This window comes from Columba livia, chromosome 2, assembly GCF_036013475.1.
Source record: "Columba livia isolate bColLiv1 breed racing homer chromosome 2, bColLiv1.pat.W.v2, whole genome shotgun sequence".
Taxonomy (NCBI): domain Eukaryota; kingdom Metazoa; phylum Chordata; class Aves; order Columbiformes; family Columbidae; genus Columba; species Columba livia.
Genome location: NC_088603.1, coordinates 27004074 through 27016459, shown reverse-complemented (window position 1 = coordinate 27016459; position 12386 = coordinate 27004074). Strand labels below are relative to the sequence as shown.

At 40.4% G+C, this 12386-nt stretch overlaps 1 protein-coding gene across 7 annotated transcripts in view; it reads right to left on the bottom strand.

Moving 5' to 3' along the window:
* Positions 1-12386, bottom strand: part of DYNC1I1 (dynein cytoplasmic 1 intermediate chain 1) — a 193080-nt gene that overhangs the window by 162763 nt on the left and 17931 nt on the right. For 3 of the 7 annotated variants that reach the window (XM_065051126.1, XM_065051124.1, XM_065051123.1), the window contains exons 3-4: positions 11101-11215; positions 8637-8778 (exon numbers count right to left, since the gene is read on the bottom strand). In XM_065051126.1, the coding sequence (XP_064907198.1) occupies positions 8637-8778; positions 11101-11215 (257 nt within the window). The remainder of the gene's footprint in view (positions 1-8636; positions 8779-11100; positions 11216-12386) is intronic. The other 4 variants (XM_065051129.1, XM_065051125.1, XM_065051130.1 and 1 more) reach the window with 2 other exon arrangements.

Below are 12386 nucleotides of genomic sequence, written 5' to 3'. Positions count from 1 at the left end.
ATACATGCATGATATGCCTGGAAATAACTAGAGAGAAGTAACTACAGCTGGGCTGATAACCTAAATGGTTAAGTGGGGCTTTGTACATTAATATCATTTTATTCTGGATGCAGCTGGGGCTCAGGTTTCCAAGGCATTTTATGAAGCACCCTGGGAATGGCAATCTTTCCTTCTCCTTTAATTTATAGCATGGAGATGCTTGCTAATGAGAAAAATAATCAAAGATCTGGAGGACTGAGCTCTATCCATCCTTCAGGAATGAAAGCATGAAAATCCTTAATGATGCCACAGGCTCAGGCTCACATGCTAAAAGGATTGCAGATGATTCTAATTAATACAGACCATTCTGACTTTGTAACTGGCACACACTGAAAAACACTTCTTACTTTCTAGGTCAGATATACAGACACTTGAAAGCAACTGCCAAAAATCAGTCCCTAAGGTGTCTACTTATGTTTACAGGCTAAAATAAAAATAAATTGGCAGGGAGAGGCTTCAGATATCTAGGGCTAAATATACATTGAATAGAAACGAAAAGGATTGTAGTTCTTCTCGTGCAGGAACAAAAGGTGGGAAAAGACTGCAAGAAACCTGCCTTCCTCTAGCCTCACATACTGTGACAGCCTCACATACTGTGACAGCCTCGTATAATGTAACAGGGAGAGCCATGAGGTGTGCAAGCAGCTCAGCGCAGATCCCCATACCGAGCAGCCCACGCTCTAAAGAGAGAAGACTGGCCAGCCCTGGCACTGTCCTGTAAATAGGCTGGTGGTGGAAAGCATGAGAGATTTGTAGCATCACTTTAAAAAGCAGGAGAGGTCCTAGAGTAAAGATAGCTGAGGCAGCCAGGGTCCCCCGGGCCAGGGGATGGGGTCAACACCATCACTCCTTCACTGACACCAGCATCATTCTGGGCAAGAAGGCTTAAGGCACATTTTGGCCAAAAGTGACACTTTTGAAAACTGTAAGAGAAAACACTTGTGCCAAGAGATCCTCACAATGGTGTCATAGTAAATTATAAGGAAAAAAATCCTAACAGCTGGGGTGTGTATTTCTGCCTTACCAATGTAATGGCAAACATCCCATACCAAGCCCCAAAACAGCATCCCATGGGTTATCCCGCTTGCCTCTAGCCACCAAGCAAACCCTTGTCTTGAATCTCCACTGTGGAAGACTCATGTCTGCACTACATAACTATCTAGGGTTGCAATCCTTCTTTTTTTTTTTTTAATAAAACACCATTCAAGTGAAAGTCACCATAAAGTAATTATTTTCCCTCAGTTTTTCCTGTAGCTCCTTTAGAGTCTTCACATTGTTCTGTGCTTCCCTTTGGCTCAGCCCATTTATGAAATACATATGCCACTAAAACAGCCATTTAAAAGCCACTTTGTACACATAAACTGATCTCAAAAAAACCCCAAACTATAAAAAAAGAATCTGGTACTAATAACAGCTATGGCTACTGCTCCTGAGGCAATACAACACAGGCTCACTTGTACTGGTCACATCTGAAGAAGGATCCCTTTCATTTGTGAGGGCAGTAACACAATGAAATGCTGGTGATGCAAAGCCGAGCGGCAGTGATGAAACAGCATTATTGTACAGAACCTGTCAAATACATTTACTTAATGATAAATTAGCTAAGCCCCAGGCGATAGGGTTATGTCAGCAGTGGTCTTAGCAGATCTTATAGAAACATGGTTTTGTTACTGTCTACGAGAGATGTCTTCTGTAGCTCAAGATAGGAAATGTACTGCATGGACTGTAAAAGACAATCTACTACAATAAACCACCCTTCCTGTATAAATGATAGAGAGCCCAGGATCCACCTTCTTCCTTTGCCTTCTTTATCTGTCTAACTGAACAGCAAAGCACATATTTAAAATGGTGAATGGCATTCTGATGCCCTTTCTTCAACTTGTCAATGTGTTATATTACTATTCTAGCTGTTTAAAAATAAAACAGTGAAAATAAAAGCTGAGTTGCCAAGTCTGACTTTTCAGGCAAAAAGCCTATAAAGCACACAACCTAAAGACTTTAGTGACATTTAGATACACTTGTGAGACTTCAGCAAACACTCTTTCTGATTTTAAATATTATATGGTAAGAACACACTTCTTAACTGAGATGCCTTTTTCTTTTTTTTTTTTTTTGGTCTTGACTGAGAGTGAGCAAGATTAAATAAAAAACTGTAAAAGGGTAAATACAATAATGACATCCTCACATCCTCTGACCCTCTTGTTGCCCAGATGCTCCAGAACTACCTTTTTCCTTTTGATTGCCTATTTGAGAAACAATAATTGTTTGTGTTGGAATGTCAGACATGAAGCAAGGCAGCATTAACACAAGTCTCATGTCTCTGCTTAGGTATAGCATTATAAAGCAGAACACCTAATAACTATAGAAAAATGAGTAAAAAATATGCTGCAGAGAAAAAGGACTGGAATGACATCTGTTTCTCCCTGTATTAGGCCAATACAAACCAAGGGTGGACATCAGTACAGTGAAAGAAAACGTATGTATTTCTTTTTATGTGTTACATGTGCTTTTATATTAATGGCTCTAAGTTGCCATGGTAGATGGAAGCAACTCAGAATCACATCTGATAAAAACATACGTGAATGCAGACTAATATTGTCAGCAGACTTCAGAAGAGGATGAGAGAGAAGACATGCTCTTGATTTCCTACAAGTGAGGACATCCAACCCAGTGTGACAGCTGATACTATATTCTCTGGAGTACAACTGGGAACACATTCAGAGGTCACATAACTGCAAGACAGACTGACATAGCGGACAAAAAATTACGCCAACAGCCAAAGCCAAAGGTGATATTGCTCCTCAGAGAAAAGTCCTCCAGCATTACAGACAACTGTTCTATTGCTAACATTGCTCATGTACCACATTTCATCTAGAAATAAAAGACTGTAGTGATGATGAGGCAATCAGGATTCCAGAGTCCAACTTCTATAGCATATTCCTGTCACGAAAAATGGCACATTACTGCTACAAAGCCTCTGATTTCCCTTTATTTTTTCATTTCTTTGCTATCTAATGCTACACTCAAACTCATTCTTACTGGAACTTTCATTGAATATTTACAGCTTCATCTAAATAAGGACTGACCATGCTTTACTGCAAGCAAACTTCACACACTGAAGGCAGCTAACCAATTTCAGTGCATCAAACGCATCTCAAAAACTGTGACATCAAAGGAACAACAACATAACTAGGGTAAGAAGCATTTAAAATAAGTATCATGTAGTGACCTAATCCAACTAAGAACAATAATTATAGAATTAGTAGCTGCAGCCAGACAAAACCACTCAAACCAATGGACTGTGAAATAAATAGTATGAAATAATCCACCGTGCATCATTTTACAGTAGATAAGACACCACATTGAAGTAATCATTCTCTGAAATAAGCTACCAGAAGACTAAGAATAGTTCCTGTCATCTTTGTCTTTATGGGAGCCACAAAATAATCAGGCATCTAAATATATGGGCACCAAAATATGCAAGTTCAAAAGTAAAAGACCACAGATGAAGCTGTTGCAAAAAGAAAGGCAACCATTAATCTTTACATATCCAAGACAGCTGAGCCTGGTGCAGTTTACTGAGCAGATGAAAGGTGAGAAACCTTATACACAGCCTAATGGGATTCTCAGGTTCCAGTACAAAATGCACACAGGGAAGTGCCGCGCACATGAGACTTTACTGCACACACACTCACACAATCCAGCTCAACAGTAAGCGGGATGCTACTCTGCAAACCTACCACGGCAGGGTAATAAAGCTTGCTGGGAATATACAGAAGCAGTGAAGGATACAGGGAAAAAAATGGGCCACACAGATAAACCACACCTTGGTCCACAAGGGCAACACACTCCAGGTGTGCAATATACCAGGATGAACACACGGACATCCTGAGAGTAACCCAAGAATGAATGCCAATGCAGGCCAATATTAGCACGAGAGCTACCCAGCCACAAGAGCACATCCTTCCAGAACGGATGTATTTCTACTATCTTATGTTGAGCCATCATGCAAAGCGTGGACCGACCCAAGTGCTCTGGCTCTACCTGTGACGGGACACCAGGGCTTTTCCAGAGAGCTGGCTCAGCCCGCAAGACCTGGTATTGCACTGCCTGGCTCCAAGGCACTGTACAAGGTTTGTCCTTGTGTACCATCCCAGGTGACACAAACATGCTGTTCACAGCTGCGACTGCTGAGGAGGTGACATTTAGGAAATGTCTAAGGTATGTTGAGTAGTAAAACATGCCTCTCCACAGGCACTGTTTTATGACAGGTGTACTATGACAGCATCTTCTCTGGCACCCTAAGGCAGCAAAAGTTCAGGCTACCTGCTAGGGAGGGCTGAGAAGTATATAGTTATCATGAAGCAGCTCCATATTGATAACCTAGTGGAGGCAAATGTGTATTTCACACCATGCTACAGCACAAAAGCTCTGGACAAATGTCTTTAACTCAGCCCCTTTCTTCAAAACATTTACTCAAATCTAGTTAGCTGAAATCTACATTTGAGTTATGCATGTCTGCATAAGCTGACCGTCAGCAACAAGACACTGGGTATAAATGTCCCTAAACAAAATACTTCTCCTGACAGAGCCAAACATACTGTATTCCAAGGAGAATCTTCATGGGTTCCTTCAACACTGCCTTGCGAAAAACGAGTCATGTCTGAGTACATCATAACAGAAAGCCCTGTGAGCCAATAACCTACCTGTCTAGAGTCAGGCATCCATTCTGGATGCGATGTCATTTTCCTGTCCTTTCTGCGCAGCACAAGCAACACTGCCATCAGAGAAGTGGAGCAGGGTGTGCAACGCAACATGGAGATACGGAAGTTGCTCGCTGTGCAACAACAGGGCTCTAATGGATTGTTCAGAGCAGCCTGATAACCAAGAGCAGCACATATTCAACCTGTTTCTGAAGTGCACAGTTATGGTAAAATCTCCCAGAATCAAAGTATAATGCATTTCTGCCTACACAGAATTGATCCCCAAGACCACAAAATAAAACAAAAGTTGGCTCTCTGTCCAAGTGAATGCACTCAAACATAACTGTCAGTAGTCTCTAGCACCATTATGCATCTAACATCTGCTCATTCTTAGAGTTGCTGTCACAGCTCGGGGGGAAACTGGAAAGCCTAGTATTACCCCCAGTGAAAAGGCTATGAGAAATAGCAACCGGGTACTAAAGATCAAGCAGAAAACAAACCAACCAAACATACAAAACACAAACCAACCAAACAACAACAAAAGAACACCAAACAAACAAACATAAAACCCTGGACTACACAGGTTCCATAATTTAGTGATGTTACACAATCTGCCCCACACCTTCTTTTAATAAGCTTAATGGCATCAGGGAAAAGACAATGTTGCTCTAGCTATTGTGCTGGAGATAAAGGACAATGGTCCGGCAGGATAACAGCACTACTAGTCTATAAATCGTATGGCAAAAGGGACCATTGTGACCACTTATCTTTTCTTCCTGTGCCACAAAAATGATGTATGACTTTTCTGAATGAATTATTGTTTGACCTATTATTTGTCTGTTGAGCAGGCACATTATCCTTAATGAGAAATGTCCAGTGATAGAAGATCCAATAGAGTCCTTAAGTAAATAGCTTTAGTGATTTATCTCACCATTACGATTTTACAAAGCTTTTCTTGGTTTATTTTTGTCCCACTTCAATACCAAACAGTTTGCTGCTGTTGCACATGGTCTGCTGGAGCCCTTTTGGTCCCCATATAACTATTATAGTTGGTGATCAAGTTAGCAGTTAGTTTTCATCTTGTAAAGTAAGGTACAGTGATGTCTGTGGTTCCAGGATAACAACTACTTACCACCGTCCAAACTCCCACCAATTTATGAGTTGTCCTCCTGAAAAGCACATGTTAGAAACCTGCATTTCTGGCTAAACTATGATCACCATTCTGTAAGAAATCACATGCTTGCCAATCAAAACATACCTCAGATGTACTCGGTGATATTGGGACCAATAGATTAAGTTTGACAATTACTAGAAGTGCCAATAACTCAAAATAACCCAGCGTAGTTCTGCACAAGAAACTGCTGCCTCAAAAGGCAATGTACAAAGAATTCTTGCTTTCTTCAAAGCTTTCAATAGGGCCTCTCTCCTGTACTGAACCAAAATCTATGACTTCACAGCTTTTTTTTTTAATATCCGTGTCTTCCCCTGGAGGACACTTCAACAACGAATAACCAGACTGCATGCAGGATTTCTGCCAGCCTGCGCGAGCTTGTTATTTCTGCAGCAGTGTCAGCAGCAGCAACAGCCAAGCCCTGATCTCTCAGATTGAGGCATTAGCAGCTTTGGAACTAATCTGCTCTCCTCTAATGCCTATGCTCAGTCTACCATTGTACAGCAAATTTGCAGCAGAATGGGGAAAAGGGGAGGATGTTACAAGCAAGATGGCATGAGAAGGGATTCAGCAAAAGTACTCTCTCTATCATAGAGAGCAAAATGGAACGATAGGTTAAAATGAAGCAGAATAACCTTCCTCATACAGATATACAGGCATTCATATATGCAGTAGTCAAAATAAGTCAGAAATATGGTTTAGGTATTTCTCAGAGAGAAAAGAGTGGAGTGGTTTCATCCTTTTTACCACTGTGATGACAGGCCTATCAACATTTTGCTCTCCAGGTTTGACTGCACTATCATACCTACATGCTTGAGTGCACTCGTTCACACATCCACACACTGAGCACATCTACTTGCACTCAGTGACTATTTGCCACCTAGTACTATCCACAGATTACAGAGATTCCCCAGGGCCTGGAACAGACATCATCAAATTTCCATTACTACAAAGCAATTACTCCAGGCAAACACCTGCCAGCGGCCTTCCTGGCACACAACACAGCCCTTTCAATACCAGAGAGGATGGCCAGCAAACTGGTGAACCACAAAAAGGTCTTGGGATTGCCACTGAATTCCTAGTATAGCCACAACAACCCAGAAAATTGATCCCAAAAGAAAATCCATAATGCAGTACATCGTGAGCTTTGAAGAAGGGGACAAGCACCATTCTCCTCTGTGAAGGCACTGGTCACCTGCCCTCCTTGCTTATTGCTGACAGAGACTCAAAGTGCTAGCGTAGGTCACAGTAAAATAAATTCTTTCAAGGGTATTTCACTATTTTAATAGTAAAAAAGTTACACCATTAGGGTTTAGAAGAAAAACGGGAATTTAGAAGTCTCCAGCCGGTGTTGTCATGGCTGCACGTAGGACTGTGGGAAATAACTTTGTCCTGAACAGCAGACTGTACTTTGCTTAAAAAAAAATTTGTTCTGCTCAAAGTACATTGATTTGCTAAAGTCTGCTGCATTTATTTACGAATGAAGCATTACACTATTTTCTGTGTTTTGAACTGCCATGTATTACAGGCGAGGGCTTTTCTATTTAACACCCTCCATTTCTTATAGAGGTCAGACCTGGGAGAAGGGCGAAGCGGATTTCAGCAGCAGCTGTGCAACCTCCACATCACAACACACGGTGACTGCATCTGCCTGAACGGGGACACAATATCATTTCACCTTATAGAAGTGTGATTTTTCTAAGCAGAAGGCCAGTGTGGTATGAGATCTGGTGACCTGAAGCATGGTGACATTAGTGTTGATGTCTGTAGAGGTACGGTGTCTACCTTTGACAACTGTTAATTGCAGAGAGCAATCACTGTGTTTTCAAGTGATTAGCAGAGTCTTGGTTCACAGATTCAGATGAGCTGACAACTCGGCTTTATGTTGAATTAGTTTGATATAGAAAGAGCTACTGGGACCAATGTTTTAGATTTCTCAAAATATACAGTATAGTTGCTTGGACCTCTTCTTACTTGAACATATGCTGCTTTACCAGCAGCATCCTCCCTCCTTTTCCAGGAAAATTGCTACTCCAGAGTAGCAGTTATTCAGTGATTGCCACTTGCATTTCCTATTTCAGCCACATGAACAAAGACAAGAAGGTTGCCCTTGTGCCCATCCCTTATACACACCCCACCACTCCTTTCCAAGAAGAAGAGCTGCTTCCCTCCCATTCTGCACAAAACTCTGACTCCCACAGTCTCCAAGGCAGAATTTCCAGCAGGTCCCACGGCATTTCAGCCTGTTTCTCTACAAGCTCTTCCCTGCCAATACCCATGACACATACTGCAATGAGCAGCCACGCAAGAACCTGTGGTAGTCTGGTAGCCTAGACCTGGGAGGACTTCAAAGGGGACTGATTATGTGAACAAAGATAATGCACATGAATAACAGGTTCTACCACTTGGCACTTCCCTCTGTTTTAGTGCATATCCACACAGAATTAATAGCTTTCTGTGGGCCTTTCTAGAAGTATAAATTCAGCTCTTGCTTCCAATATGAGGTATGTGGCTTGTAGCTTAAGAGCCGCTTGCTGCATGCATTTATTTACCTCACATCTGAGACCGGTCTTACTGGATGGTAACACCCAGTGGATAATGCAGAAACAAAAGCACACATTAGATATGGCATCTTCTCATTTACAGAGGCAAAGGTAAAAATGGGAAAGAGCAACGTGAAAAAAACACATTTATGCAATGCTAGCATCGACTCTGTGTCTTACCTGCCTAGGGGTCCCAGATCTCCTGAGTCCTGGCTGCCTGCATCACTGGGTGTGCTCACTGATTTCGAAGAGGGAGACATAGGGGTTGGGACTAAATAATGAAAATAACAGGTATCCCATGTTAACACATGCAGCGACTGCACTGATGAAGAGCAGTGTCAGACAAATCAAAACCAATGGACCAAAATGATAGTGGATGAATGAGTAGGAGAGTTTGAAATGGTGAAAGCAAATAAGGAAGGAAAGAAAAAGAAAAGGAAGAGAGTCAAGTGAATTTTAAGTCTTTTGTAAGTGTTAAAACTGACATGAATTTAGACAGGACTGAAAGCCCAATGGGAATCTACAGCTAATCAGTGGAGGAGATATCTGCGGAAATAAAATAGTAATTGTTTTCTTGGGTATAGCTTAAAGTTGACTTGCAAAAGATTTTAGAAGTATGAAGAAATATCAGGGGCTTGTCTTGTCAAAAAACTAAGTGAACTCTTCTGGTAAAGTTAAGTAGGCAATAGAGCAAGCATACTTTTCAAAATCTGAATTTAAATCAAAAGCCAGTGTCCATTAGATATGGTCTATGGCTGCAGTGTGGATATAACATCAAAAATAAAAGCCAAATAAGGAAATCCAGCTAAGTTAAAATCATTTCCCAAAGATGGTGAGAATACATATTAGTTTGCTCACTGATCATGTTTTCTTAAGTAATTTAGGTCATATAAAGTTTCAGTTTTGGGTGGGACATGATTTCAACACTCAAGGAAAAATTTCCCTTGGTTCAGATGCTATTTGCCCAAGTTCTAAACATGATTGACTGCTTGGCTTGCCAGGGCTTTTGAAGCGTATTTCATGCAAAGGCAGTTTTGTTTCCTGAAACAGGAAAGGAAGTTCATAGCTCAAGGTCAGCCTGAGTTAAAGCTCTTCAGCAAGGAAATAATAAATTACAAAGTAAAAAAATCCTGATTTCTTTTAAAATGGCTTCTCAAAAATATTTAAAATGCAGAGATGGCTCCAGTCAAGATTTAATGCAAGTACTCTTCAAAGAAGCCCCATTGAATAAAACACAAAAAGGAGTTTTGATGCAAGAGCAACGTTTCCCATTTGGTTTAAATCATGTGCATTTCCTTTTATAGATTTAGCAGAGTAAAACTTTAAACTATTTTGTTACGCTCTATAATGTATAATGACAGACCTGTCAAGAGACTTGGATTTTCCATGTGGTCAAACATTTCATGCAGATTCTCACTAGAAACTGTCACAGAAATGACTGCAGCATGAAAAGTGAATTCATCTTCATGACAGGCCTTTGGCAGGTTACAGGTATGTCGTGGCTCTTTATGTATTCCATATTCACAGTGAGATCTGGGTATCATATGTGTATGTGAAGGCAGAATTAAAGTCTCCTTCGTATATTAATTGTGAGTGTATATACAGGGAACGAAAGAGGACAAAATACTATTGTTTAACTAGGATGAATCATCTCATATGTGAATTTTTATCTTCTTTTGATAACATCAAACACAAAATAAGTAACTAAGAATTGATAATGTGCAACACGAATATATGTGTTTAGTTAATAGCATGATAATAAAATATATCATCATTTCTAGATAAAAATGAGTATTTAAATGCTAGAACATTAAAATGTATCTGATTTAATAACATTACGATATAATTTACAAAACATATGATACATAAAATAACCTAACCATTACTTGTCAGACTATTATTCTGAGAAGTGGTATTTAAAAGCTTCAGTCATTATATCATAACTAGGAAGGAAGGAAGGAAATTTCTCACTTTAGGGCCACCCAGTAGGTAAGACAGAACTTAATCAAGGTAACCAATATTCAGATACTATAAACTTCGGCACATGTATTTTTAATCTGAGGACTTCAGATTCTAGAACTGAAAAATCAAAGCCAAAAAAGAGGTAGAGCACATGAAATCAGATCTAAAATCTACAGTAATGATCTGATTATAGGCTTTTTGCTAGTTGTGATTTGTCTTTTTATTTCCTTTCTCCAGTTTTGCTTGATTGTAAAAGAAAATCAATGGGAGTTCCCACATGACTATGCTCCTCCTTCCTCAGCAAACGCTTAATCTGAATTTTTGAAACAAAACTTAGGGCTAATGAGAAACAGAATTTAACAAATAATATTATTTGTGGGTCATCAGATAGATGTGAGAGAAGATAAAACAGTCCATCAGAAAAGAAATCACTGCTGGTATGCAAAACCAACCTGCATTACATTCACAAAAATTTACTGAGGAAATGAAACAGATGTTTTTGGCAATGACAAGTACCGAAAATGCCATGAACTGGTATATGTGAATGGTATGGCAGGCATTTGAACAGAAGAGTTCACTTCACTAATACAGCCAAAAATCAAAAAGCCAAGCATGCTTTAGTAGAAAGAATGCATTCATTGTGGCAGAGCTGAATGCTTTACAGTGTGCTTCTCTTAAATACCTAGAGGTGGTTCTGGGGATATACCAATGCTCTGTAACAAAGCTTCTGTCTCTCTTCTTTTGCGGTCTAGGTCTGAATCTTCCTGAGCTGGCTCCTTCTTTTGCTGTAGATCAGCCTGAGTTAAAACAAAACAAAAAGGTTTCATCAACTCTAGCAATTAACTATGTGGAAAATATTTATATGCACCACTGCTTAGATACACTTTGAAATTCACTTAGTTGTGTTTCAATAATTTATAACTCAGATAATTTACACTCCACATTTCAGTAGCAATATTTTTCCCTGAATGTATGGGAAAACTGATCTTTGCAAGTATATTTGCAAGGATTTTTACAGTACACTAAAGGACATCATCTGCCTCTCACTCATCAGATGCAACTTATTCAGGTAATATAAAAGCTGACCTAGAATAACAGGTATCATTACCCTGAATAAAAATGGCAAAAGAAAGGACTGATGTGTCCAATACAGGATTTTGGCAGCCCTGGGCACTAACAGCCAAAACTAATAGTCCACAAGACCTTTCACTCTTTGCTTAGATATCTATAGCTCATTTGAGCTTCCACACATCAGCCTCCTCACACTCTGGTCTGCTGGGACCCAGAAACAGGAGGAGCAACATCTGCATTAGCCAGAATCCCTTACGTTTGGCTCATCACTCCACAGTTTAGTATGGTGGAAGGAACACACCAATACGCCAGCTTAGTGGTTAGAGTGCTCCATTGGAAGAACCAGGCTTGCAGCCTTTTTCTTGAGCAGAAGATGGAACTGAACCCATGTGCCACTTTGCAGTCCAGTGCAGAAACCAGTAATGCAAGTAAAACAAAATGCAAGCGATCATGTCTGTAATTTTATCATGGCTTAGGTACAGCAATCCCAGCATAGTTCTTCCAGAGAATGTCTGGCAGCAACTGCCTCCGTACTTCGGATCCTGAAGTTGCTTCAGAATTGACTGGTCCCACTCAACCTCCACACAGAGAGGTTTTCTTTTCCATTTACAGTGCTACTGTTTGGCACTGCAGTGTACTCAGTCGAGCTGTGTGTCCCAAGGTGGATCTGGCTATCAGGGTCAACTGAAAGTTTCAACCACCAAAAGATCACCACGAGGCATAAAATCAGAGGCAAGGGACAAAGGAAAGGACTTAATAGCTTCCTTGAGCCATTAGCTTGGCTTCCTTCCCTCTAATTAATTAACAGGCTAGTAATGAACATTGGAAATGTTAACATGTAAAGTTCTGCTTACAGGGGACTCCTCTAGTGACTCTAGGAGCCTCACTCGGGCATGT